The sequence below is a fragment of the Taeniopygia guttata genome, chromosome 7 (genome assembly GCF_048771995.1).
Source record: "Taeniopygia guttata chromosome 7, bTaeGut7.mat, whole genome shotgun sequence".
In the NCBI taxonomy this organism is placed as follows: Eukaryota; Metazoa; Chordata; class Aves; order Passeriformes; family Estrildidae; genus Taeniopygia; species Taeniopygia guttata.
In genome coordinates, this window is record NC_133032.1 from 16,537,337 (window position 1) to 16,564,398 (window position 27,062).

General features: G+C 41.1%; 1 protein-coding gene across 3 annotated transcripts in view; it reads left to right on the forward strand.

Annotated features, from left to right (window-relative positions):
- Positions 1-246: 246 nt before the first annotated feature.
- MAP3K20 (mitogen-activated protein kinase kinase kinase 20) overlaps positions 247-27,062 on the forward strand; it is an 89,340-nt gene continuing 62,524 nt past the window's right edge. For 2 of the 3 annotated variants that reach the window (XM_030277483.4, XM_012574920.5), the window contains exons 1-2: positions 247-383; positions 7,073-7,262. In XM_030277483.4, the coding sequence (XP_030133343.4) occupies positions 7,104-7,262 (159 nt within the window). In that variant the 5' untranslated portion in view covers positions 247-383; positions 7,073-7,103. Of the gene's footprint in view, positions 384-733; positions 1,237-7,072; positions 7,263-27,062 lie in introns of those variants that run through there. The other variant, XM_041717381.2, reaches the window with a different exon arrangement.

Consider the following 27,062-nt stretch of genomic DNA (forward strand, 5'->3'; position numbering starts at 1 on the left):
CCGCTCCCGCTCGCGGTGTGGGTGGGGGGTGCGCAGGCCGCGAGGGGCCCGCGCGCCGTGCGCACCGCTCGTGCCCAGGGCGGGCGCCGCGCCCCCTGCAGGCCGGGCACCGCGCCCCCTGCAGGCCGGGCACCGCGCCCCCTGCAGGCCGGGCACCGCGCCCCCTGAGCCGGCACGGCCGCGCCTCCCCGCGGGGCTCGGCGCGGAGCGCGGGGTGGCGCCGCTGCGAGGCGGTGCGGGGGCGGCGGCGGCTCCGGCTCCCGGCACCAACCGGAAGCGCGGGGGACGGAGCGGGAGACGCGGTCGCGCCGGTTGTAGCCTACCTCGCCGGCTCCGGGATCGGCGCCGCTCGGGTCCCGCAAGCCCGGAGCCCCTCGGGAAAGGTGAGGACGGCGAAGCGCCCCCCGCGGAGGCAGCGCTTGGGGTGGCGGCGCGGTGGGTGCGCGTTCGGCTGGGCGGAGGGAGGGCGGGCGGCGGGCCGGGCCGTGGGTGTCCCCTCCGGGTTTGATGTTCCCCGTGCTGAAGCAACTTCAGAAGCCCTGTGAAGGCAGGCGGCCGGCCGGGCACACGGCCTGACCTTCCGACGCCTCGGTCCCACCGCGCCGGCCAAACGCCGCCGTGGTCAGCGGCGCCCACGGGGGTCGGGAGAGGAGCCGTGCCCCGCCGGGAGGGCAGCACAGGGCAGGGCAGGGCAGAGCGGTGTCCGCCGAGCGACGCCCGGGCTGACGGCCCGGCGCGCCAGAGGCGCTGCCGCCGGCCGCCGTCCGTGGGCGCGGGCAGCGGCGTCCGGCCGTGGCTGCTGCGCTTAGCACCCTGCGCTCCTTAGAACGCCTTTCACATGCAGCGCACCTGCTGCATTTTGCTGTTGTTTTGGGCATAAAATCCGTCGGCTTGGGATTTGAGATGTGACTTTCATTCCTTCTGGTTTTATTTCCTTTTTTTAAGTAAGGTGGCGTTCTTTGGTTTTGCTGTGTTTGCTTAAGTTAGCTCGTTTCCAGCAGTATGATCTTTTATTAAGCGCGTGTGTGTGAGCTATCTATCACCCTGTATCCAGCATGCTCTGCTGGGAGTTTTAGCGACAGAGCCTTCGGGAAAGCCATGAATCATTACTTTTTCTAAGTTCCAGAAGCAGAAATAATTTGAAAGCACTGGAGTAACTGGGTCACTGCCCGAAAACATCATAACTTTCTGCAGGAGGCATGTGGTTAGATGTTTTCAGGACTTTTTCCTGGAATTGTAAGTCCTGTGAAACCGGTGGCGCTGCGGTAATAATGCTAACCCTGGAGAACCTGGCTCACTGTGAGGGGAAAACAGAAACATGGACTAAACTGAGGCCCAGGTCCTGCAGTCTGGCCTGTGCCAGGACTAAGCTGTGCTGCGGGCCTGGATGCAGGCTTAGCTGCCTTGTCTTTCTTGCGAGTGTACTATTGGCAGGCATCATTTACAAGGTATAATGTAAGTGAAGTGACCAGTTTAGGGGTTTTCTGAGATAAAATGTTTTTTAGTTGATGTGAAATCTTTAAAGGCTTCAGTCTCTGCCATTGACGCAATTTGGCTTAAAAATTATTCCTCAACTGTACTCAAATTGTTTAGGTGGAGTTGAGCCCTTTTTCTGTAGCAATGGTTATATAAATTGAAATAAAATTAGAAATGTTATTAATGGAAGTTATGCAGAATTCTTAGGTTCTGACAAAGTACAGGCTCAAATGTTATTGAGGCTGTAACTAAGGTAGGCAGAGCCATGCCTCCAGTCTCACTATCTGCGGGACTGCTACTCAGCCTGATTAAGAAAGTTTAGGAGTTGTAGGTGTTGTTGGCTTTATTTTAAGTCATTGGGAGATTAGAGATTAGGATCTATTTAATTTGGATTTGTGCTTGGAGTTTATTTGCATCTTATCGATCAACAGTTTATGATATAATTAAGAGAGTTTTTTAATTTATAATTTTTTTTTCTGCAGTATCTTTTTCAGCTCTATGTCACTAACTCATTTTCTGTTTTCTGTTTGGTCAAGACAGTGTTAACCATGTTTTGGTGTTTGAGGGTAGTTTTTTTAATTGGACATTTTTATTTGGGTTTTTTTTTTTAATGTATATATTTTTAAACTCTGTATAAATATACTGCTGTAAAATCCAGGTTGGTATGCTCAAGGACTGCAGGCCTTGTTGGATACAAAGGATGATTTGGGACTAAAAATGGATGGTCAAAGATCCTGAAAGCAAATGGGCTGTTTTGCCAAATAAGGAAACTTGGCACATTCGGCTGTGTATTTTAAGATAGCACAAGTGTGGTGTGCTACTACTTTATTGGCAATATGTTGGCAGTGTGCCTTCCTGCAAGAAGCACTGAATCCTACTTTGTGGAACCACACAGTAAAGTGAGGGGCAGGGAGTTGCATGTTTGTTTCCCGTAATAAATTACAAAGGCTGTTCCTGCAGTAATTGAATACTTGAGTAGCGTCAGGTGCACGTGCAAGATGAGAGATGCAATTTTCGGTTTCGCAGCCACGCACTAAACAAAATATGAGTTGCAGTTACTGTGCAATCTGTAAATTATTTCCTCCCTTCTGTCTTTAAGTCCCTCAGTGGAAGCTCTCTGTACTCTGGGAGCAGTAGCTGAATGACAAACAGAAGGGTCTTCTGTTTTCTATGTGGAATAAAGCAGAGTGTTGTGCATGGCAGCACTTCCCCTACATTGCAGTTTGTAGGGAGCTGGGAGGTGGAAGTGAATATGTTGAGTTCTTCCAGTGTCACTGTGCTAAGATGCAGGGCAGCCTGCAGCAGGGCCCTGCTTGCCTGGGGGGTTCCCTCACCTTGGGAGCCTCTAGAGGAAACCGCAAATGTGGGACCTTTGCAGGGCCAGGACCTTCACGTGGGTTAATCCCCTTAAGTGCTGTAATCACAAGAAGCCAGTGATGGTGGATGGTTTCCTACACCTGCATCACTGATGTGCTGAACTGAGCTTGTGGTGACATAGTGTGACTTCTCTTGCTGCAGAGTGACTCTGTGTAATAGTCCTGACATGTTGCATACTATTGTTAAATTATAATTTCAAATGTGAAACACTGTCAAATGCAATTCAGATCTCTTACTTTTTGGTATGAAATGAGCACCTTCCAACAACATACTCAAATATAAATTACTATGTGGAAAACAAAGAGCCAGAAGAAGATGTAGATGTTGCTGCAAGATTACAAGCTCATGCTAACTATTAGAAATAAAACAGGAAAAGGAGAAAATTCTTTTACCCCCAGAAATATCCCATAGGAATAATTGAAATAACCAGCAGTTTAATTATTTCCTGAAATACCTGTCATTCACTGTTTCTGATTTGTCATGTTTTCATTTAACTGAGAGCAAGAAACAGTCAGTCAATGCAGCGTTTCCCTGCTACACAGTGCTGGTACTTCAACACCTGAAATCGTGAGTGGGGAAGGAGGGTGCGGGTGCCAAACCCCCCTGAGCTGTGTGCAGGGGAGTTGCTGTAAGGCCCAGGCCTGGAGGGGGTGTTACAGTGGGCTGCTCTCCTGTCTGCAGAAGTGTAAGATGCAAAAAATTGCCACACATTGTTGGAATGCTGTGCTTGGTTCAGATGCAAGTGGAAGACTATAGTTTCATGAAATACGTGATGTATTTTTTTTTCTCTTAACCGGTGTTACAAACTCAGATTGTTAAATATTTTTAAAACAGGATGACAAGTTAATAAGTGCGTGTGGATTTGTCACTTGCAATTTTTAATCTAAACAGTTGTTTTCTCAAACATAACACAGAGACTGATCTTTCTAATTGAGGATCACCTATCTTGAATTCAGAAACATGGAGTAATGTTTAAACAGGTCTGTTGTTTCATCTAGTAAAAGAAAACTAATGCAGGCTCGTTTTAATTACAGATCTGTAACTAAAGAGTGTCTCTTCTAAATCTCCTCTACTTTCTCTGGAAAAAAAGCATCTGGAACAACCAACATCCAGCATCTGGATGCCAACCAATGAATCATTCTTTAAATAACATTAATTTATTGTATGCCATATAGCGTCTCTACAACTACCTAAAAAGAGGTTGTGGGCAGGCAGGGGTGAACCTCTTCTCCCTGACAACCAGTGACAGGACAAGAGGACACGGTCTTAAGATGTATCAGGGGATGTTTAGGCTGGACATGAGGAGAAATTTCTTCACAGAAAGGGTGATTAAACATTGGAATGGACTGCCCAGGGAAGTGGTGGAGTCACTGTCCCTGGAGGTGTTCTAGGAAAGACTGGATGTGGCACTCAGTGCCATGGTCTAGTTGACAAGGTAGCATTTGGTCATAGATTGGACTCAGTATCTCAGAGGTCTTGCCACCTGATTCCTTGAGTGATCCTGTGATCTGCAGCTGATTGCCTGCTGTAGGTAAATTTGAAACTGAGGTGTTTAAAGAATGAATGGTAGTTTCTGCAAGTGCTTGTGTGCCAGACACTGCATTGTGCATACATGAAAATTGAGATAAAGTTTGAAGCAGTAAGGAGGACCTATCAGAAAAGTACTCATTTGTATTTGTGAAGTGTCTGGTGTGCATGCTATTCTCTGCTAGTGTAATTTTCAGAAAACAAATAATTTACTAGTTTGGATGGTTAATTTGGTGGTTCTGGGTGAACAGTAATGTTAAATAATTTGACAGCTCTTCAAAGCTATTGAATTCAGATAGTGAAGGCCAGAAATTTCTTTCCTGAGATATGTTTTTCTTTTCACTTGGTTTCCTTTTCCTTCTGCCATCCCAAATGCAATGATCTGTTTTCAGCTATTCCCACCTTCCTGTTAAATTTATGGTCTAGTTGGCGCATATGCTTTTGCCTGTGAGTAACATCACTCTTCTAGCCAATTCTGTTGTCAGTAAGGAAATTATTCACTCGAGTGTGATTACCTGTGTGCATAAATATGTGCAGGGCTGTGGCCTTAAATTGTGAGGTTTTTGAGTTGGGAAGTCAGTCTGTTTTATTTGTCTGTAAAGTGTCCCATATGCTTAAGACACCATGTACAGAGCATGAACTTGGAGTAGCTGCTGGAGTAAACAATGCAAATGAACATTTGTTTCTGAAGATCTGCTAATTAAGCAGCAATGGCAAGGAGCAAAACATTAAAACATCTCTTGGTTTGTAGGATTGACCAATTTCCTTTGAGCTTTCTCTAAGAAAATGTGTGCGGGCTGTGCAAAAGATGACTATGGGATGGCAGGAAATTACAACAGCAACAAGGTTAAAACAAGAACAGAAGGTCAGCAGGACAGTTCAGGCACTTGTATTAGGAAAGAGGCTGAAGAGCATTGGAAGAATGGACTTTATTTGTTATCCTACTGGTAACCCCTGCTCTGACTTGCAGCTCTGGGAAGAGAGCATTCATGTTCCCTCTTCGGGAGCCCTGCAGGCTGGCTGTCAGTGAGAGGCTTGAAGTCTGCTCCTTGCTAAAAAGCTTTCAGTACACATAGTAAAGTTGTCATCGTCTGGTCAGCATTTTTCTTTTTCCTTATGGGTGGTCAAGAGGTATTAAATGAAGCAGGCAGTTTCAGAGAAGGATCTGTAACGTGTGTAGAAAAGTGTTGATATCATAATCTCTCATTTGGAGAATAGCTGCAATCAAATAGTGCGAGAAATTCCTGATCAAATGATATCTCAAAATTTTATCTGAGTAGTTTCACAATCAGGAGAGACAGGGGGCAAATAATGCCTTTGTGTTTGTTACAGAAGGGACTGGCATAAAGAGATTCTGTCAGTCAGCACTACAAGGAATTAACACAGGTGTGTTTCACAGCTCTAGACAACACATAACATGTCTTTTATCTCAAAAATCCCTATGGAATGGAAGTTTCCCAAAGACGTAGTCTATTTTGGTACTGTAATTTACCAGTGAAATTGGATGTGTAGTTTTCACCATCAACCCAAAATCTCGGTCTCTTTTTTTGCTTGCTTTATTAAAACTAATCTCTCATTTTATGCTGATAGGTTTGCTGTCATTAATTACAAGTATAGTAACTTTTTCTGGTAATTAAAACTACTTTGTCTAGGCTGGTGCATCTGAACTGAGCCCGCAGCAGACTTGCAGGTGGTTCTGGAGTATGCTGTGTCCTGCAGTCCCACTGAAGACCTGAGCTTTCTGATCTTGTATCATTAAAAAAAGAAACCTAAAATTAGTCATTGTTCATGCATTTAGGTGATAATGTTTCTTGAAATTCGCTACAGCCACAAGCTTTATCACCGTGAAATCTCGGGGAAGGACGTTCTGTTCCCCTGTCAGCAGATTTGGGATCATCTCTTGAAACTGCCGACACCAGTCTTGGCACAGGCTGCAGAATTTCACATATTGTAACCCAGATGAATTACCCTGTACTTGCGCTTTGTTACAACGTGCAAACAGAACTGAGTCACTCGGGAAGCGAGATTTACCACGGCCAGGTTTTTCCACATCCTTGCATGAAGTGCTCGGACCTCGCCCGGAGCGCAGTTGGGGCGCGGTGTGTGCCCGGGTGCCGCTGCCCGGCGCTGCGGCGGCCCGGGGCGGCCTGCCCGGCCGGGGGCCGTGAGCCCGGGTGCCGTGAGCCCGCGAGCCCGGGTGCCGTGTGTCCCGGTGCCGTGTGCCCGGGGGCCGTGTGGCCGTGTGCCCCGGTGCCGTGTGGCCGTGTGCCCCGGTGCCGTGAGCCCGGGTGCCGTGTGTCCCGGTGCCCCGTGCCCCGTGCCGGGCCGACAGGCCGGCGTGCCTGGCGTGCCTGAGCGGGCGGCAGCCCGGGCCGACTGCGGCTGCCGGGCTGTCCATGGAGAAGGCAGCCACGGGCCTGCCTTCTGCAGAGCTGCTTCCAAGGTGTTCGGGAAACGCCAGGATTGCTCTGAGGAATACTCTTAGTTGTTTCTGTCCCCCAGCTCCTCCTAATAGATTATGCAAACTGTAGCACACCCTGTCAAATGCGCGTTCTCAGGCTCTTTTCCTCCTGTGGCCTGTGGATTTTACTGTAGTGTGCTTGTGATTCTGATTTTGTGGTGACTGAGCATGGGTAAGAAAGTCCATAAATCTTTGGAGCATGTGCATTAATAAAAACTTTTCTCTTCACAGGTTTTGCTGTGGTATATTTTGTCATTATGAGATGTCGTCTACCAGTGCTTCATTTGTGCAAATTAAATTTGATGACTTGCAGTTTTTTGAGAACTGCGGTGGAGGGAGTTTTGGGAGTGTCTACCGAGCCCGATGGATTTCTCAGGACAAGGAGGTGGCAGTAAAGAAGCTGCTCAAAATAGAAAAAGAGGTAAAAGTTTACTTTTCATTCATTGTCTGCTGTGGTAACCACAGAAATTATTTTCTAGTGTTTTCTATCCTCTAGGTAATGCAGGCAAACTGCCTTGGGATTTTTGTTTGTTTAATTATGATGTTACAGTATAGACATAACAGCAGTCGTAGAGGAGGGGGCTAATTCAAAGCACTGTTGTTTAACCCTTCACTGTTGTTGCCCACTTTTCTTGTTTTGCAGTTCTCCTCTACTTGAGGAGAGCTTGCTGTACCTGTGGAACTACTAATTTCCCCTTGATACCACCAGCATGTTGCTGATAGGAAGAGGTAGCGTCCCTGTCATTACCTGATTCCATTTTGTCCTCTTGACGTCTGCTCTGTGGTTCACATCTCTATGTTCACTACAGGCTTAGAGTTGTCTCTTCCCTGCCTGATGAAGATTTTGATCTAGGGCTCCACTAGCTCCTAGTTAGTCATAGCCACATAGTCATAGCTTGGTTTTGCAACAAGGTAGTTTTAACCCTAACTGTTCTGCCAGTCACCTTCCCTTGGGGTGTCTTGTGACCTGGAATAGCAGATGGGTCCTTGGCAGTCCTGGGGGAGAAGGCAGAATTAGCTAAGTGCACCTTTAGCAGCTAAGGTTGGTTTGTTGTTTGATTTTTTTTCAAAGCTTTTTTAATTTGCCTAAAAGTCCTTTTGACCCCTCAGCTTTGTGCAGTTTCAGCAGAGATGTGGTGTATGTGGTCCTCACAGAGCTCCAGTCTGCCTGCTGGTCAGCACCGCCGATGGAGCAGTGAGCACAGCCCAGTGTAGTGATGGACAGCAGAGTTAGTGGACTGTTGTTTCATCATGACTATATGTAATGTGTGTACAATCTCCTCAGACTATTGTAGGAAGACAGTTACAACCTGGAGGACAGCAGAGCAGTGCTAGGTATAATAGACTTAGTAAATAATTAGACACCAAAGTAAATCCACTGAGGCAGCAGCCGAGCTGCCATGATTGTGTCATGCTTAGTGATGTAATAAGCATGTTTGATCATGATTAAGCATGTTGCTTGTTAAAATAATGTAAAAGGATCTCAAGATTTTTCTAGGACAATGGAAGATTTATACATTCTGTCCAATGTCAGTTTGTGCTGTTCTCTTTTATTTCTACTACTTGTTAATATCAAAAGATACATGAAAAGTAAAATTTGTGGTATGCAGTATCAGTAGTGTGCTCCTTAAAAATAACCTGGCTGGCAGGTCTCAGTCAGGGTTAGTGAAATACCTTTTTTGTACATGTGTGTTTCTGAAGGAGTTACACCTGTATGTGTGCTAGACCTGTTGTTATGTACTTAAAGCATTTTTTGAAAGTAAATTTAAAACCAATATTACTATGTCTTGTGATGGCATAAAACTTAATGGAATGGGAAAGGATTGAAGAAGGAAAATCCTGTGTATTGCTTGACACAGTTGGATCATTCAACAAAAATAATTTTCTTAAGACAGTGCAGCACAAACTTAAGCTTGGAGTAGCAAGGAACACAGGCTGTACAGTAGGAAAAGGAAACCATATGCCAGAAAGAGCTTATAATAATGTAAGGGTTTATTTAGGGATTAATGAAGACTTGCTACTCAGTAAGAGTCCATATCATGGTTCAGTTAGGCAAATTAGGTTAATTGTTTGGTATATGCAAATCAGGATCAAGTAATTTGTAACAACCAGGTGTGTTTATCTTGATATATAGCACTGGGAAAATTGTTGTTAGGCATATGTGGTTCTGTTCTGTTTAAAAGAGTGTCAATGAGCTGTAAAAGCAGCCCAAGGGAATCTGCAAAACACAGAGTGGAAAGTTAGTAAGAATGGGGGTGTCAGGAGGAGGTGATGAATATCATCCATCAGAATGAGTTGACAGATGGGGAGCAAGTGCCTTCCATCATTAATTTGTTTATTTTTCTTCGGACTGGTTATAATTTGCAACTTAGACTAGACAAGACAGGTTATGGGAACAGCTTGGTATGGGCACTTTCTCTTGAAAGTTTTCTGGAAAAGCAGCAGAGAGGCAAGTGGTGATGCCTTGAATAAGTCTGACAAGCTTTGGCAGAACTTTTCTGTCAACAACCTTAGAGAATTTAAAAGTAAGAGCCTACATACAAAAATTGCATTTTCATATGGAGAAAATGATGGGATAGTTTCATCTAGTGCAAAAAGTTATTGCAAGAACTAGTGCTTCGAATCTGTAGCCAGAAAAATTAGAATGGAAAGAAAAGCACAAATTATCAGGAGTGAGGATGAGTAACACTTGGCACAGACTACAAATGAAAGGAGTGAAGATGGAGTATCCTTTTCATCTGTCTTCTCGCTGAGATCTCTTTTTAGACAATTGTTTTTGTCCAGTTGTTGAGCTCAACACAGGAGCATTTTGCTGAAGTATAGTAGCCTGTGCTGCACCAGAGGCCAACTTGGTGGCCAAAAGGTCTTCTGACCCTAATGGCTCTCACATGTATACATATGTAGCATCTTCATCTGAAGTGATGACAATATCTGTGACTGAACTGCACTGAAGTCATGGTGAATTAATGACTCTTCTGATATCAATACAAAAATAACTTACTGTAACTCTTGTGTATCTGTTTAGTAGGTACTTGGATGCATTTAGTCCAGAAAACTAATTATTCTGTGCATTTGGACAGTGCTCTCAGGCACTCTTGGGGATGGTCCTGTGTGGGGCTGAGAGTTGGATTTGATGAACTTTGTGGGTCCCTTCCAGCTTGGGATAATCTGAGATTCTACTCTTTCTAGTTTATTTGGAAGGAAGTGTCCTTTTATCTCCATCACTGCATGTCTTATATTTCTGTTAACTGCTGCCAATAATCCATAACAACTGATTAGAGGGAAAACATAGGAGGGTTGCGAAAAGCTTGCTCAGTGGCATTTCATGCTAGCCAAGTCCAAGGGAGCAAGCCAAGTCAATAGAGCTATGGTATCATTCTGCAAATATGTTGTATCTATGTGTAATTTTATTAAACAAGCCAATCACAACCAGCAAAGATTGTGAAGGTTTTATATTAGCCAAGGGGTTAACAAGTTCTAACATGTGAAACAAAGCAATTTGTGTTCCAGCATAGCATACTAGAATATGTGCTTAGAAAACCTTACAAGTACTTGGAAGACTGTTGCTTAGACAGATTGCTTTGAAACTTTTTGAAATCTGAGAAATACCTCTGCAAGGCATTAACTTTTTTTTTAGACAGGCAATAAAATGCAACTTTGTGGGAAGAGATGCAACTTTGTGTGTGTATGTGAAAAAATACACCTAAACAGGTCTGCTAGGAAGAAAATATATATGCTACAAGGTCTTGTTTAGAATATCAGATGTGAAACTGGACAGGAATTATGCTGATTAAGTAAAACATAGGAACATGGCCTGAGTGATTAAATAGCAGCAAAACAAAGATTAAGTTGCCACATCTAGTACAACCACTATAGTGGTTTTAGGTTTAAAGTAGGAAACAGGAGTTCCTAGTGAATTGTTTTATAAGCAATGAAGCCGTCGGCATGATATTTATGATGCATTTGGCAGAGTGGAAATGCCTTCTGTGGCAGGATCAGTCCTTTTGCCCTGAGTGATAATTGTGTCCACTCAGTGAAGAAAATTGCACATCTACTACTCCAGAAGTTATTTGGCATTTTTGTGAGGGATTTATATGAGTTATTAGATAAACCCGTAATTTGGCTCCCACTGAAATGAATGGGAGAGACTGGAACCAGGGGGCTTATTCTGCAAATTGCTAGCCGTTTTTTTGACTCCATTAGCTGAGCAGATAACTGCTGGATGAAGTGTTACAGATGTTGTTTTATGCCTTGCCACGATTGCTTTTCACTGAAGAGCACTCACTTCCTTTGATTGCCCATTTCTGAAGTTTACCTGTTATTTGTCATTGCTTTTGAGGGCTGTGCTGTTGGTGGCAGCTTGTTGGCAGCTGGTGTGTGGAGTGTGGTTCCTCACCAGGTGGTTTGTTACTGCTGGAATTTCATGTGAAATTTGAATTTAATTTTAATACCACAGGTCTTTGAAAGTACTCTGTGGTCCATAAGCTGTCTTCATGCTATTAGTGGGCAGTAGTATTGCTTCAGCCATTGCAACCAGGGTACTTGGGTACAAGATTACTTGATTTCATGCAGTACATGTGTTACTGGACTCCTGCAGAATGCTGGCAGTGGTCTGTGCAAACTGCAGGAGAGTGGTGCGGAAAAAATCCAGTAAAATGTAATTGTAATCTGACTGGGAAATACTTAAATATTTCTGGTGAACTAACAGAACTAACTTGTGGATAGAAGTTCAATTGAGCAGCATTAACTATGCATGCTTTGTTCAGTCGTGTCTGTAGTGCGCTTGAGTTTTATGAGACTCGAAAATAAAGACATGCTTTCTCTGGTTTTGATGCTGTACTGCCTGGAGTCTGACTACCATGGGAGTTAATTTTATATTGTCAGGGTTTCTTGTATGTAATATGTGTGTTGTAAGCTTTAGGGGATATTTTAATGCTTCATAAAAATTTTCATATGGCATATAATGCAGCTTGTTCACTTTTTTGATTTTTATGATCCACTTCTGGAAAGGACTGTCCAGAAGGCATAGATGGGGCTTGTACCTTCTGAAGGGGATGAGTTAAGTATAATCACATGCATGTCATTGGACTTACCTCATTCACGTTTGTAGTGCTAAAAGAGAGCATGTGATAATTTTTATGTGGGTCATGAGAGTAAGGACTGGCAATGATTTGCAACAGTAACAAGAGAAAAACAACAGAGTAAAAGCAAAACAAAACAAACTGAAATTGATACTTTAGCCCTGACAGGACTAAAAATAGTAGATGATCTTTTTCTTTGTAGTTTGTAGCTGGTATGGGTGCTCTGGTGCCAGCCTAAAATGACTCTCCACACTGGGTCCTGGCTGTAATGAAGGGCAATTTCTATTCTCTATTAATATTTTATTAGCTCTTTCTAGGAGCTTCTACTCCCTTACCTCTCTCAGGTCTGAGTCAGCAAGTATTGATAGTGATGAACACTATCAATACTTGCTGTATGAAGTTATGACGGATGTAGGAATCAAATATATGAACTTTCCAGGGATATATATGCACCTGTACTTAAAAATTACGAAGTTCACAGTAAGTGACCTCATGGGAACCCATCCAGCCCCATATTCATTCAAAGAACAGAATCACAGAATCAACTAGATTGGATGAGACCTTGTAAATCATCAAGACCAACCTGTGACCTAACACCACTTTGTTAACTAGACTGTGGCGTTGACTGCCACATCTGGTGTTTCCTGAAATACCTCCAAGGATGGTGACTCCACCACTTCCATGGGCAGCCCATTACAATGCTCAGTCACCCTTTCTGTGAAAAACTTCTTCCTGGTGTCCAGCTTAAACCTTCCCTGGTGCAGTTTAAGTCTCTGTCCTATTGCTAATTGCTGGGAGAAGAGACTGACCCTCACCTGGCTACAACCTCCTTTCAGGTTTACTGCTATGTGGGGTTTGCTGATAAAAGGAGATTAAACTGTATTTATTATACCAGAGGAGTGTCTTAAAATTTCTTAGTTTCTGTTTTACAGGGTGGTTATTTCGCAAGGTTTTCTGTTAGGGGTTTTTATACATTTTGGTAGAGGAATTGGCTTAGAGCACTCCTCTTGGTGCTGACTAGGGTATTCTCAAAAGGTATCAAGAGTATACTTAGAACCCTTTATAGACTGGAAGTTGTCAAAATTGCTTCAGATGCTCCAGCTGTTGTGTATTCTGTATCTTGCAGAATCAATCATTTTGGATAGGACAGACTTCTGCAATGAATCTGACTATTCTTTATTTGCCCTATTCTTGGCTTTCATTCAAGGGGTAATTTTCTGGAGGACTTTATTTTCTAAATGAGTGTTCTATTTCCAGGAGTCCAGAAAGTCACTGCATGAGTTTTTCTTAGTGGATGCTTTTGGTAAGACTGTGTTGTGTCATGGCATATGTGTTGCAACCAAAATACTGTCCAAACCCCATATTTGGGAGACACCAGTATAATGAAAGATGCCAGAATACAATTATTCTTGCCTAGAGCAGGCTTTAGTTTCATTTTGTCTGTTTTAAGAAACTTCATTCCTGTGTCTCTCCCTCCTAAAACAATCACGGAAACACAGAAATCCAGACATAGAAAAGAATTTGTCTGTATTTTGTTACACTTTATTGTAGTGGATTTTTAAACTCATGTATTTAAACATTTTTATACCAAGTTTTTCATTAAATGAGTAACAGATTGAGAGTTGCCTCATATAAATAGTGAGTATTTGTAGTACAAGTTGTGTGGTTTACTGGGTTTTTTTTGACCAGCTTAATTTGAGATTCTTACACTGGCTTGTATGTATACTTTTATTTTAAATCAAGGCAACTTTGGGGTTAATTTGATATGGACATCAGCTTCAGTGAAACTGGTGTGTCAGGGCCCACATTGGCAGTATGTGGCTTCAAAAAGTATTTTGAATCAGTTGAGACATAATAACTGTCTGTGGTGTAAACCACTAGATTTTGTATTAAAATTGTAAAGGGACAAGTGCGGATATCCTGTGGACTGGTGGCCAGTGTTGAACTGTTGCAACATAAACAAATTTGATTAACAGATAAATTATTAAGCTAAGATGCACATGATATGTCTGTTGCTTCCTTTTGCTTGTCTTTTGAATTGCCTTAAACTTTGTGAGAAGTGAAATTACCTTCCATGTGCTGCTCATTAGCTTGGTTGAGTCACAGGAAATTACTGTGTGCCTGATCCCTGGGTTAGGAATATCTCTAGGATATCTCTTGGACCCTTTTATCTCAGTTATCTTCAATCTTCAATTTCAGTGGTTTGCTTGTTTTCATTTGGGTTTTTTTCAGAAGATGTAGCATCTGCAAATGAACAAGTTTTTGAGCTGGTTTCCTACAAATTATGCATAAATGTTGTTTAGAATAGGGAGAAAATGTCTGATTGTTTAGGAAACACTCTTTGCTGTCCACAACATGTAGCCTGTTAGGATATTATTAAATATTCTTTACTTTCCTAATTTGTTTAATTCCATTGCATATTGTCTTAAAATTTTTTCTATCAGTTGCAAGTTTTTTTTGACAGTGGGCTGCTCACATTTCCGGTAGATTCTTAGTTGCAATTAAGGGCATTTTTCCTAGGGTGATTTAGTTAGTTTGTTTGTTTCTTTTTGTTGGGTTTTTTTGTGGTTGGGGTTTTTTTTTTTTTGCCTTTTTTTTATTTCATTTTAAATTTTTCTCTAGATATGTTTCTTCTGTTTCAGTCTTCTTTTTACATGCACTCTGTTGTTACTTATAATTTGGAGGAGAGGTTGTGGTGCTTAGTTTTTTTATGCCAGCAACCCTTGACATCAAATGGCAGCTCTTTTGTTTCCCCTCCCACGACATTTTCTGACCCTGAACTTCTGTTGAAGTGATTAACTGCAAAATGGTATTCTTGGATATTTAAGCTGTCCTGATGCTTTGCTGTGGAAATCTCACGGATACACAAGAAATCCTGTTTTCTCAAAGTGCTGGTTTAGGCTGTTGCAGGCTCAAGCAATTGAGGATTGGTTCAAGATAGACTTATGTAGACATTTATTTAACTATATGGTTTTCTTAAAACAGTGTTACAAGTAGAAAATCACAATGACAGGTGAGTGGTAACTTGAGAGATGACAAATGATTGCATGTTTGAGTCTTACGTGATTTCAGGGACAGCTAACAATTTAAATGTCTGTGACCCACATGTAAATTTGTTGGTGTTGCAATTCCTGGGGATGCTGATTAAATAACTTGCACTGACTGCAGCATACAGAGTGACAAATTGTTTCTGATGATCCCAGAGTACTCTTGAGGCGAGTGGAAATATTGTTTGACTCTGACACAGTTTCTAGGTTGTTGCACGCCTGTGTGATGGGTCAGATGAAGTCAGAGACCTGTGCTGGAGTTGATGTGATCTGAGTCTGGCACCAGGAGGCCATTTTCCACAGGAATATTCAAAGCTGAGCATGGGGGCTGCAGTCTCTGGCTGGGTCCCCAAACTACCCACCACACACATGGTGGCAATGGAATCTTGAACAAGGTGTTTTGGGCTTTTAAGAGGGCAATAAAATTCTCTATAGAACTAGATAGGCCTTACTTTACTTCCTTTTTTTTGTTTTTTACTCCTTAATTTTAAACTGGCTGCATGCCGGCTGCATAAGGTTCTAGGACACAAGTTTTCACTGAAAACAGAGTTGAAGAAAAGACAAAATATAGCCTAACTTGGATGCAAGCATCAAAATCAGTCTTTTTAATTGTAATGACACAACTAAGACTATAAAAGTTATTTCATATTTACCTATTTCCACTTACTAAGGTGGTGATAGAGAAAGTTTCCTTTTTAAGAGTATAACATAAACAGTCGCGGTGAAACATTCAGATATGTTTATGTTAGCTGGAGGCTGCAGAGGAGCCCAGAGAACAGCTTCAACATTAACTCTTACTCCTATAGTCAGTTAATTGTACTCACACACCAGGGAGATGAAGCCAGCAAGGTCACAGAGCTGCGCTTCTGATCCAACTGCCTCCAAACTGCCCTGTTTGTCTTTTTAAATATTTCATCTGTTGAAATTCAGCCACTGGGGAAAAATCCTAGTTTAATAAACTAAACATGTTTGTTTGTTAGACTAATGTTTAGAGAACCTGTATTCTGCATAATTTCAATTTAAGAAAGTCAGCTCCACAGGGAAACTGGGTGTCTTGCACACAGGAGGGGCCCCTTATGGGTGTACGTCCTTGGCAGAATAGGGCCTGGCCCTTGGATGTCATTGAAGGGGAACAGTGCCACACACTTAGACTCTTATCTTCTGCCTCTGGTTGGTTATTTTTTTTTTTACTCCAAAACTCCTGAAAATTGAGGTTCCTAGTGGCTAAATGGTGGAGGCAAGGGAGAAAAAAATTGTGTTATGATAGACATGACTGACCAAATAGCTGTAGGCACCTGATTTTTGTGTATTGGGCACCTGATTTACCAGTAGCCACATCAAAAATAAGCATGGCTTGTAAAATCCCTTGAGCTGTTGTAGGAGAAGGGAGGAAGCTCTTGGTAGACACCAGAAGATGAGATGCATTTGCTTGTACCAAGTTGCTCTTGGAAGGTGGGATAACCAAAAGACAGGCATGCAGGCTGGGCAGGTGGCAGTCTTTCAGTGAAAGCTGAGGCACTGTGCAAATTATTATCTGGCAGAAGCAGAATAGGAGAGATGAATGAGTAGGTTGTTCTGGAAACTTGTTAAAATCAACTAGTTGCACCCTCAAGTAGATGAGTAACATTTACTGAGAGGTTATCTTTTCCTCTTGGAAGAATTGTACAGCTGAAAAAGTGTCATGCAAAAGTGTTATGTGAAGTAGAGGGGGGAAAATGTGCAGAAATCACTTCTTGTCTAATCTTGTAACAACTTTAGTTTTAGTAATGTTAGATGCATTTGAGGCAAAGCTTTGGAATATGAATGCTTATAAGTGGTGATTGGTGGGTTTCCATTTTGTGAACTGTGTACTTTTAGTCTCCTAAACCAAGGAAAAGGCTTTTTGACTTCTCTGTGATATGTCTTGTATGCTGAGGGTACTGTGTGTGATGTAAGTATGGAACAACAGATGGCTACAATTTGGAGATGTTGAATTCCTCTTTCTTTTGGATGTTGCCTTGCTATTACCCCTGTAAGAGTTTGTGAGAGCTCTAAAGGCAAATGCAAGGTCCAGACCCCACTCAAAAGTCCACACGTTTTGGAGTTCTGCTCTTAACTTTCGGATTCTCGGTTGTTTTTGTATTTCTGTTTTATTGTAACGTCATCTCTCAAAGCCAGAGTCTCATCTGTCCTGTGCAGAAGTGCAGAAGTTGGCAGTAATGTGGTTTCTGGCACTTTGTTCTTGGTGGTTTACTCTGTTCCCATTGCAGACCAATGTTCCCTGTAAGTGCTATAATTCTGGAAGGAGTCCAGCTATTTTTCACTGACTGGGAATAAAGCTCATTCTTAGGATCAACAAGACCCTGTTTTTACTTAATAAATTTGAAACCTGCAGTAAGAAATCTCCTGCCTTTTCATTCATATGATTCTGTGCTATACTGTGAGAAGCAGGATATTCACTGCCTGTTACTGCTGTTAGTGAGATGAATGTGAAGTAACGGCACTAACAGGGTGCCTGACTCAAGAAATTCAGGGCGAGTGACACTTGATTCTGTAGCAACATTGGCATCAGCTGTTAGCTCTGGTGACATGGTCATTACCTTGAAATTGTGACCCGAGTTCCCTTTTTGAGAAACGAAGAACCTGCAAACCCACTTCAAAGACCAGGGCAGCTGCTTTGTTTGTCTTTTAAAAATCTGTATTTCTGCCTTTTTGCTTGGTCAATGTTTAGAGCCATTTAAAAAGTAAATGTGACATGGGGAATGAGATCCTGCAGCTAGAGCTCCGTTATAATTACATATTCAACCACAGCCGCACAAAGGAAAATGAGAGTCCCTTTTCCTTTATGTACCGTATTTCAGCTTTCCCTTAGGTTTAAATTGGCGTTTTGGGCTATACTCGCTTGAGCCACTGAAGAGCTTATCAGAAAAGGAGGGAAACAGGGGGAGGGAAAGAAAGATAGATTTCCAAATGACAAGCGTTTGAATAGTCAGAGTTCAATCCCTAAAACAAAAAGTGGAATCTTTTTTTTTTCTAAATAATGTGCTTTACAGTCTCACCTCTCATCTTGAGAAACATAAAAGAGCAAGTAAAAGAGATGACCCAAATCACAGAGTTCTTTGAAAGGAGAAATTCAGCTGTTTTGAACACTTACAATCAAAGGAAGTGGTTTCCCTAATTACATGAACTATGTGAAAGCTCTCAGAATAGCTCTTCCACCCCAGGATTCCTTGCACTTTAGAAGTTTGCATAAAAGCTCACATGGAGAATCAGATGCAAAGTGTTTGATTCAAATTTTATTAGGCAGAAGTGAGCATACATTCCTATCTCTAGGTTTGACAGCTGCTTGGGTTTGGACCACAAGCCTGGGTTTGATGGATTTCAGTCCTATACTTAAATCTTTCACTCTTCAGGTTCTCTGGTGAGACACCCCTATCGAGAAAAGTAGAATTGAAAAAATTGAGAAAGGATAGAGGGATTTCTTTGTGAGCTTTCAGTTTAGGATTCTTCACTCTGATTAGGCTGTTCATTGTTATGAAAACCCCTCCGTGTACACAGCTTTTATGAGGAATTTTGATTCCTCACATTTTAAAGAAATTTAAATGTGTATCTTAAAATATACATTTGGAAGAATTGCAATCTGAATTCTAAAACTTTAGTATTATTCTAGCACCACCATTTACTTAAATCCATCAAAATTCTGAATTCAGTAGAGACTTTGAACAAAAAAGCAATATATTCAAAAGACTATTACACCTTGTGGTTTCTTTTTGTACGTACACCATAATAAAGGTATATATAAAGTCTAAACTAAACAGTGAGGACACAAGAAAAGATGCAGGACTCTTCTAAAGGCTTAAGATCTCTGGTGCCGTCCCTGAGGCTACAATATGGACTAATTAATGGTTTAAATATATAAAAATCTTTGCAAGGTTTGCGGTAATACGAAAGACCATCACACTTGATCTGGGCAATAGTGACCTCAAAATGGTCTCATTCTCCCCTCAGAGCTAACTATAGTAATTATATCCAGATTTGGTAAAGACAGAGATAATTGATAAAATGGACCTTGAGGAGAGATCTAAAAACTCTTCAAAGTGCAACAATTCAAATTCAAAAAGGAAGAAAGGCAGGAGGATTATGACAGCCTTCTGCATATATGGAATCAACCAAACCCTCTTTGTAGTAACACAATATGCCAATTGCGAGATACCACTAACTCATCTTGAAGAGAAGGAGGAATGTTTCTCTAGTCCTTTTTTCCTTTCAGCACTGGTGGGGTTTTTCTCCCTCTCTTCCCAGGCAGAAGGAAGGACTTTACCTGGAATAAAGGAATTGTCTCCTAGAAGTAAACACCCTCAGGAGGCCAGTGGTGTTGCAAGTAAAGTGTACAGCACAGTAGCAGCACAGGTAGAAAGGGAAGGGAAATGTTGCATAGCCATATAGCTGTGACAGGGTGGAAAAGAGTTCTTACTGTGTCTCAGGCAGCAAAGCTTTACTAGAGGATGATTTTGCTTGGTTGAAGGAGAATGCTTGAAGTCATTCCAGCCTTGCTTGACCAGAAGGCATGAAAAAGTACATCTGCTTGTGTCTGATTCTTGATAAGAGTCAGTTTCTTAGGCAAGGGTTTTGGTATGTCTGGCACTGGAAAATGGGAAGCTATGATATATGTGATGCGGTTATTCTTCCACACCAAAGGATCTGTTGCAGATTTAAATGTACTTTGTGCCACCAAAACATCATGGAGCTCCTGGGCCCTGAATCCAGCTTGTGAGCTCAGTTCATTGCACTGAACTTTGCTAATCTAATCCTTGTCATGCTTGGAGCATAAATCAGTTAGTAGTTACGCAAAGACTACAGGCATTGCTGGAATAGGAAGAGATGCAAGTTCACTCTGCTGCTCTCAGATTCAGATTGGAATTGTCATTAGCTGTAGCATAATGCCTTCTTTCCAGCTCTTTAGGTACAGCCCAGGAGAGAGGTTTTGTTGGACTCTGCACATGATCCTGGTCCTGAAAGTTCCTGTGGTCCCATATATATACAGTTCCAGCTTCCTCTTCATTTATTACAGGTCCTCAGCAAGCACAGTGCACAGCTGTCGAGGAAGTAGTGCAGGTCAGTGGTTTTGTAACCACAGAATAGATGATCTTCATTTTGTAACTGGCCTTTCAAATGTTATTAATTTCCCATTAAGTATGTGTGATGTTCCTCTTGTATTAGTAAGTGCAGACCCGGGTGGTGGTTACAGTACCTCTGGACGTTCTTCCATGGCTCTGGGGAAAGAACTGGTTAGAGATATTGTTTCAATGGAGAAGGGCAATGAGAAATGAGACTTTTGACTTAATTTGATATCCTGTAGTAGCACAAGAACCCCTGTAAGTTCAGTGCTCCCTTGTAGGTCTGCAGGACTCAAAGAAACTGCCTTTGTAGGTCAGTCTGTAGTCTCACTCTTCTAGATAGGTTCTCCTGGATTTCCACTTTTTGCGGAGTTCAGAGATACTGGTATTCAAGTTATTAACTTTTAAAAAATATATTTTGAGGCTGCCCATTTGTATTCCTATATAACAAGGATTAGAAATGAAATTGTTGTTATTGCCATATCTGTGTAAGCTGAGAGATATAAAGATGCCTAGATAAGATAGGGAGTTCTGTGTACAAGAAATTCATCACAGAAAAGTAAGGGAAAAGCTGAAGTTACGTGTCAGAAATATATAGTAGAATAATACTAATAAATGTGGATGTATGACACTAAGAGCATTTTTTGAACTATTGCTGGTTTTTCTCCAACCTTTTTACCTTAGCCATTGTTTTACTTAAAATTTTTTAGTTCTAATGGAAAAAAGATTGAGCTACCATAAAGGCAGCACGAAGAATCCCAAGAAGAAATAAAGACTGGGCCCATGTTTCATAAAGATGAAAGCTTAAAAGTTGATGAATTTTATGTAGAATTTTATCTAGGCTTTTTTTTTTTTTTTTTTGTAACCATTGCTACCCAATAGAAGTAGCATTTGAACCAAGTTTCTAAGTAAAATACAATTTTCGGTCTTAGACAAAGAAGAGTGACTTTCCTGAAAAGCAGGTGGAATTCACCATGATTCATGATGGATATTTTGGACAGTTTCACATAAAACTGTGATGTGTGTCATTCAGTAATGGTGACAGCTCATTTTCCTGAAAACCTCAGATTTGTGAGGTTGTGCTTTGGGGTAGGTGAAAGTCACGGAAAAATACCTCTCATCCGTGGAGAACTCTCATTCACTTCAGCAGAGTGCCAACATGTGTAGTTGGCAACTACTTTGCTTTCTTTTTATGGCTGCTGATCACAGCTGTGATTTCTGTTTTGAAAGCTTTTTTAAGTTAGGTGGACTCCAGGTCCACCTAACTATTCATACCTTTTCTGCAGGGGCAGCTCAGTTTTGAGTGACAGCTGGGGAAAGCCTTGTGTAGAGCTCTAGCAATCCATGTGGAAAACAAATGTGATGTGCTGTTTACATATAACAGGTAACACATTCACAAGTTAAGTGGTTTTTTTTCATAAGGATAAGCTCAAGCTGCCTGGTTGAGTTACATTTTCTGGAATTATGACATTCACTAGGATTCCAATACGAGGGATTCCCATCAAGTGTTATCCCTGTCATTAGCTATAGTAGGTTTGATTTATCCATTCTAAGACAGGCTTTAAGTGAGTGTTCATCAAGAACATGATGGATTTTTTCCCCATGGTTAAATTACAGTTTTCATTATTAAGATGAAAAAATACTTCATTTTAAAGATTGTAGCTACTTTAGAGGAGTGGATCAGGATGCATAAGTACAGCTGTTGCTGTCTCTGTTGCAGTCTATGCTAATTGTTCATCAAAAGCCACTGTACAATGAGATTTTACTTGTTCTAGGTTGTCTTATCAAGATTCCTTACAAATACCTTGCAGAGCTCAGAAAAATCACTGCTCTAGTTATATATGTATGGCCATGGCTCCTTGAGAATGGATTCGTTTTGCCCATCACTTTCATACCAAAATGCCTTTCCAACAAGGTGCTCATGAAACTTACAGTGTCTTTCATCTCAGAAATAATTTCCTTGGATATTTTTCCATTTGTTTGGTCTGGAATGATCCCTGTGTTGCATATTAGCCATGCTATCTTTTTACCTGGGGAGTATGCCAGTAGTCAAAGTTTCAAGTTTTGTTACTCTGTTGTATTTTAGGAATGTTGAGGATTTTGTTAGTGCTCTCCATAGTCAAAGCCAGTTTGTCTTCAAAGTGATTGTGAGTAACTTGGAAAATTTCCCAACATTGAAAAGAGAAATGATGATTGCTGAAAATAAAGAGCTCTATGGGAGCTCAGGTATTTCAGCCCTGCTGTTTAATCCACTCATCTCTTATTTCTTCTCAGTTGCTGGTGTTGCTTTGCAGCTGGAGGCAGCTCAGTACTCCAAATCTACCCAAATTAAAAATTACAAATATTGTGGACATTGCTCATTTCTAAACTCTTACACCAATACAAATACACAGTTTATGCATGCTTTGAATGGTTTTGCTTTATGTGAGTAACAGTGGTGAAATCCAAATTAAACTTATTCTTGACAGAATGCTCATACAATCTCCTGTTGTATGCTGCAAAATGTAACAGTCCTGTGGGTGTATTTCTACTTGAAATATGTCTGAAAAATGAGTTATTTTTTCCATAACCTTTGTTTTTGTTTGTTTGTATTTTTTGTAACTGGCAGTGTAAATGTAACATAGAGTTTTTTCTTACTAAACATTCTGTAAGGATTTTCTGCAGCAAGTGCCTCTGCTTAGTTTTGTCAATCTATTAGCAGCCTCTTCTCTCACAGATAGCAGGTTTTTAACAGTCCTCATGAGGAAAACACCATGATCCTGCAATTTCTTCGTTAGTGCTGTGTGGGCTCCACGTGGTCCTTGTACTGATGGAGGTCAGAGGGAGGATTGAGCCAGTTAGTTTGTTCTCATTCCCTCTTACTGCACAAGACAGATGGTCTGCTGCCATGTCACAAGGAGAAAGCCCCTGTGATTCGAGAGGGACTAGCCTGCTTATCATGGGCTGAGCAAGCCTTTGCAGTGTTTCAACAGTGTTTCAACATTCCGAATTTGCCAGCTAGTGCTTTTAATCCCCTAGCCTTCAAATTATCCATAACATACCAAGTCCTGTGCAAAGGTTGCTATAAAGAACTATAGTAGAGCATAAAACTCCGTTTTCTTTTCAAATGGTCAATATCCAATACATTTTACTGTTAACAAATCCTATGGTGTTGCATAATGCTAATTAATTATTTTAAAGGAAATTTCATAAGATGGGGTGAGCCTAGAACAGAATACAATAAATGTATGTCCATATTCCTTATCTGTGGTACATTATGATAGTTTAACAGTCATGAGCTGTCTTGGTAATGGGCTTTTTATTTCTTCAAGATTGTAACCTTAGAATCAATACAAGGCATTTAAAGTGTGTGTTTCTATCACAGTATCTCCAAAAGTGATTTTTTTTTTTTGTGATATGCACCAGTGGATTTAAAATAATGGTAACATGATTATACAGCAATAAGAATTTATTAATTTCCTATACATTTCTACTTTTAGTCTCTAGGATTTTTAACAGTGTAGGACATAATTTTGGATGCAGATTTGATGCTTTGAAAGATTTGCTCAATCAAAATGCTTCGAAGTACAAATTTTGTACGTCATTGTAGATATACTTATGAGAATTTAATTCTGTTATTTACAGAAATGCTGGTGACATCAATGTGAGAATGTAATTTAACTCTTTTCTCTGTGGTTTAAGAAATAGGGTACTGTTTCCTAATAGAACCTGAATATAGAGGCTGTGTTGTAAGATGTAAGTGCTGACAGTTTTAACATGTAAATGGCCTATAGAAACCAGCTTTTTTTCTGGGATAATTGATCTGAATGAATACTAGAAAAAAAGCCCAAGCTCATACAGCTTTAAGTGCCATGTCAACCATAGTTTTAAAACTATGATTGCCTATGGGAAGAGATGGTACCACATGTATGCTGGGCGTGTGCCCATTGAAGCACTTGGTAAATGCTTATTTGTAGGTAAAAAATCTCATTGAGGATTCTTTGGCTTTGCCATGTTCATATGGTTTTCCTTTTGCATTGTTAGTATTAAAGACAGTTTAATAGGTTTAACAGAAACTCTCTGAACTTAAGTGTGTCTAAATATCTCCTTAATAAACATGGCAAACAGTTCTCTGGAAAACTAAATAGCCGGACTTTTGCACAATGTAATAATATATATTATAAGGCAGTTAAGGAAGTTGTGCTAATCAGATTAAATAGCTAACCATGTATAACTGTAATTTTGCATGGAGTGAAGGTGCCACTTGCTGTGTGGTTACCTGATTTACTAATAGGGTTGGCTGCTGGCTGATGCAATTGTCTCACAAGGGGCTGCAACTACTTCCTGTGTTAATCCTAAACCAGTGTGCTCAGACCAGGGTGGAAAGATACTTACTCTTTCCAGTCAGCTGTTCCAAAGGCACCTGGAAGTGATGGTTGAGTTGCTTTGGGCTCAGTTTGTCTGGACCCATGCAAAAAAAAAGCCTTTTGATACTGAAAAACTCTGTGAACAGATGTTCTTTTACAGTTCCAGCTGTGCTGCTGGAACAGACTGCCCAAACCCTTGATCACTTCTCTTGACTACAAGTATGAACGTAACAAATTTCTAATATATTTCCAAGGAGAACCAGAGTAACTAAAATAGGCTGAATTGTTTGGTCTTTGCTAACTTTAACTGCCTTGGGATAGGGAGCTCTAACAAGAGCAGCTGCAGCTGCTATGAGTAGCTGGCAAGCAACAACACAGCTGTATGCAAAGTGCCTCCATCCACATCCTTACTGTCTTTGCCTCTGCGATTAAAGATCTGACGATATGGCCCCGTCTGATTCCCTAATAATGCCAGCTCAGCATCAGGTGGCCACTGCCCACATCTGCAGTCAGCACCAGCCTTGAAGACCTCATCAGAGCTGAACTGCAGTTGCTGTTTTTGCTGCATTGGTGCAAGGCAGAGCAAAAACAAATGAGGGCTTGGATGATCCTGGTGAGCTCAAGCTTGTGCTGCTCATAACGAGACCACGCTGTCCAGGCAGATTGCTTTGTCCCCTCGCCTGCTGCTGGCTGTGCTTAAAATTTGTGCTTGTGATTTCTGCCCAGCTATTGCTGAACACAGACAAGACCTGGAGGAGGACCTCATTTTTTTCCTGCTGAAACACCTGAAGATATGGTTATTCATGCATGGCTGTCTGTACTACAAGGTTAAGAGCGGTACTAGCAGTCTACAAGCAACTCTAGGGCGATAGGAGTCTTAGATATGTAACTGTCATTTTCACATATGTCAGTAAGTAGAGATTAAACAGGCATAAAACCAAACTACCTATTAAACACTGTGATCCATACCATGGTTCACAGGACACAATTGCACTGTTTGTACACTTAAGGGTTGCCTGAATTCCAGACTCCTACGCTGTCATTGTTTTATGAATTGGCTTGATTTACAGTAGGCCAGTAAGTGAGAATTAAATAAAAAAGTTTTCAATGTAATTTGTTCTGACCTTGGATTTTGTGATATTTGAATTATGTAAGCAGTGGATTAGGTTTGTTTAGAAATCTGAATCATTTGCCTTCAAGAAGTGGTGTGCAGTCTGTAATCCCTTAAGCAGGACTCAAGAGAGGGACATAATTTCATCCATACCTGTAATGTAAGTGCAATATGAACAATTTTAGCATAGTTTGATGGTCAATAACAGGCTGTTAATAAGCTTATCAGGGCACTAAGCATAATATTCAACTCTGTTGCAGTTACCTTGTGTGTCTATCTCTCTATGTTATGTGCAGGGAGTTTGTATTTATGTGTTTGGATGTCTTTTCAGCTGAATTCCAGTTCTGCTTCAATCCAACCTTAAAAACAAATCTGTCTTTTGCACAAAAAAGTAATGCAATCAAGTAGTTGAATACTTGTTGCTTGTCATCGCTATTTAGGAAGTAAATTGGTGCTCATTTAGCATGCATAAGATAAATAGCAGCTTTACTGAGGGAAGACTGTCATGCCAAGCCAGCAAGGGCTGACTTGTAGACATGTAGATGCATGACAGAATTTTCTTCCAAGGATTTAGGAGTTTTGGATTAAAGTACAGTTTTGATGCTCAAAGGTGATTCTAAATATTCTTGTTAGTGTCTAAGAGACCTTTGAAATACCAGTCTTTAACCACCACTTTGTAATTTGCTATCTGAAAGTAATTTTCATTGAAATACAGCACCTTCTTGTCAAAGATAATACAAAAGCTTCAAAGATATGGACTGGCTTGCATGTGGTTCTCACTGTAAAGAATAAGAGTCTTTAAATTGGCTAATATAGTTCACAGCAACAGAAAAGAACAAAACATGAAAGGAATAGTCTAGAATCGCTAGTGCTAACAACAGCATAGTCATTAAAAGTATTTAGAGAGGTATAATGGCCCTTAGGAAAAGCTGGAATTTTTTTTACCCCACAATTCTTCATTGTCATATCTGTGGGCAATTAGAAGATTCTTCTCTGGATTTCTTAGATGGAAGCTTGCTTTGGTATCTGTTAAATCCCAGATTAGAGTATGAACATCAATGTGAAGGTGATGGTATTAGCTGTGGTTGACACAGCATTTTTTTGTAGTTCTGTAATGTGATCTTAGTGAATATAACATAAATAAGATAATCTTTAAAACTTTTTTTTTGCATTTCCAATTGATAAAAGCACTGTGTGTCTCTGCCTTTGGCAGTGAAGTACTCATCTTCTTGGCCTAATACTCATATTTTGATTGCAGTCCCTGTCATGGTAGCACTGGGTGATTGGTTGGTCTGGCCTCTCCTGTTGTTGCAGCCCCTCCACTGACTCTGATGGGCTTTCACTGCATCCAGCAGTATCTTGTGTGAGATGAAGAACAGTTCTGCACATAGTTGTGGTGGGATAGGAGCTGTGGAACTTGGATTTGTTAATCATGGGGCATTTTTAATCATTCTCCAAAAAGATTAATCAAGTACTTGTTTTATAGCCAGGACCTAAATATATTATACTATGGGAAAATTAAATGTGAGAGCCATCAATT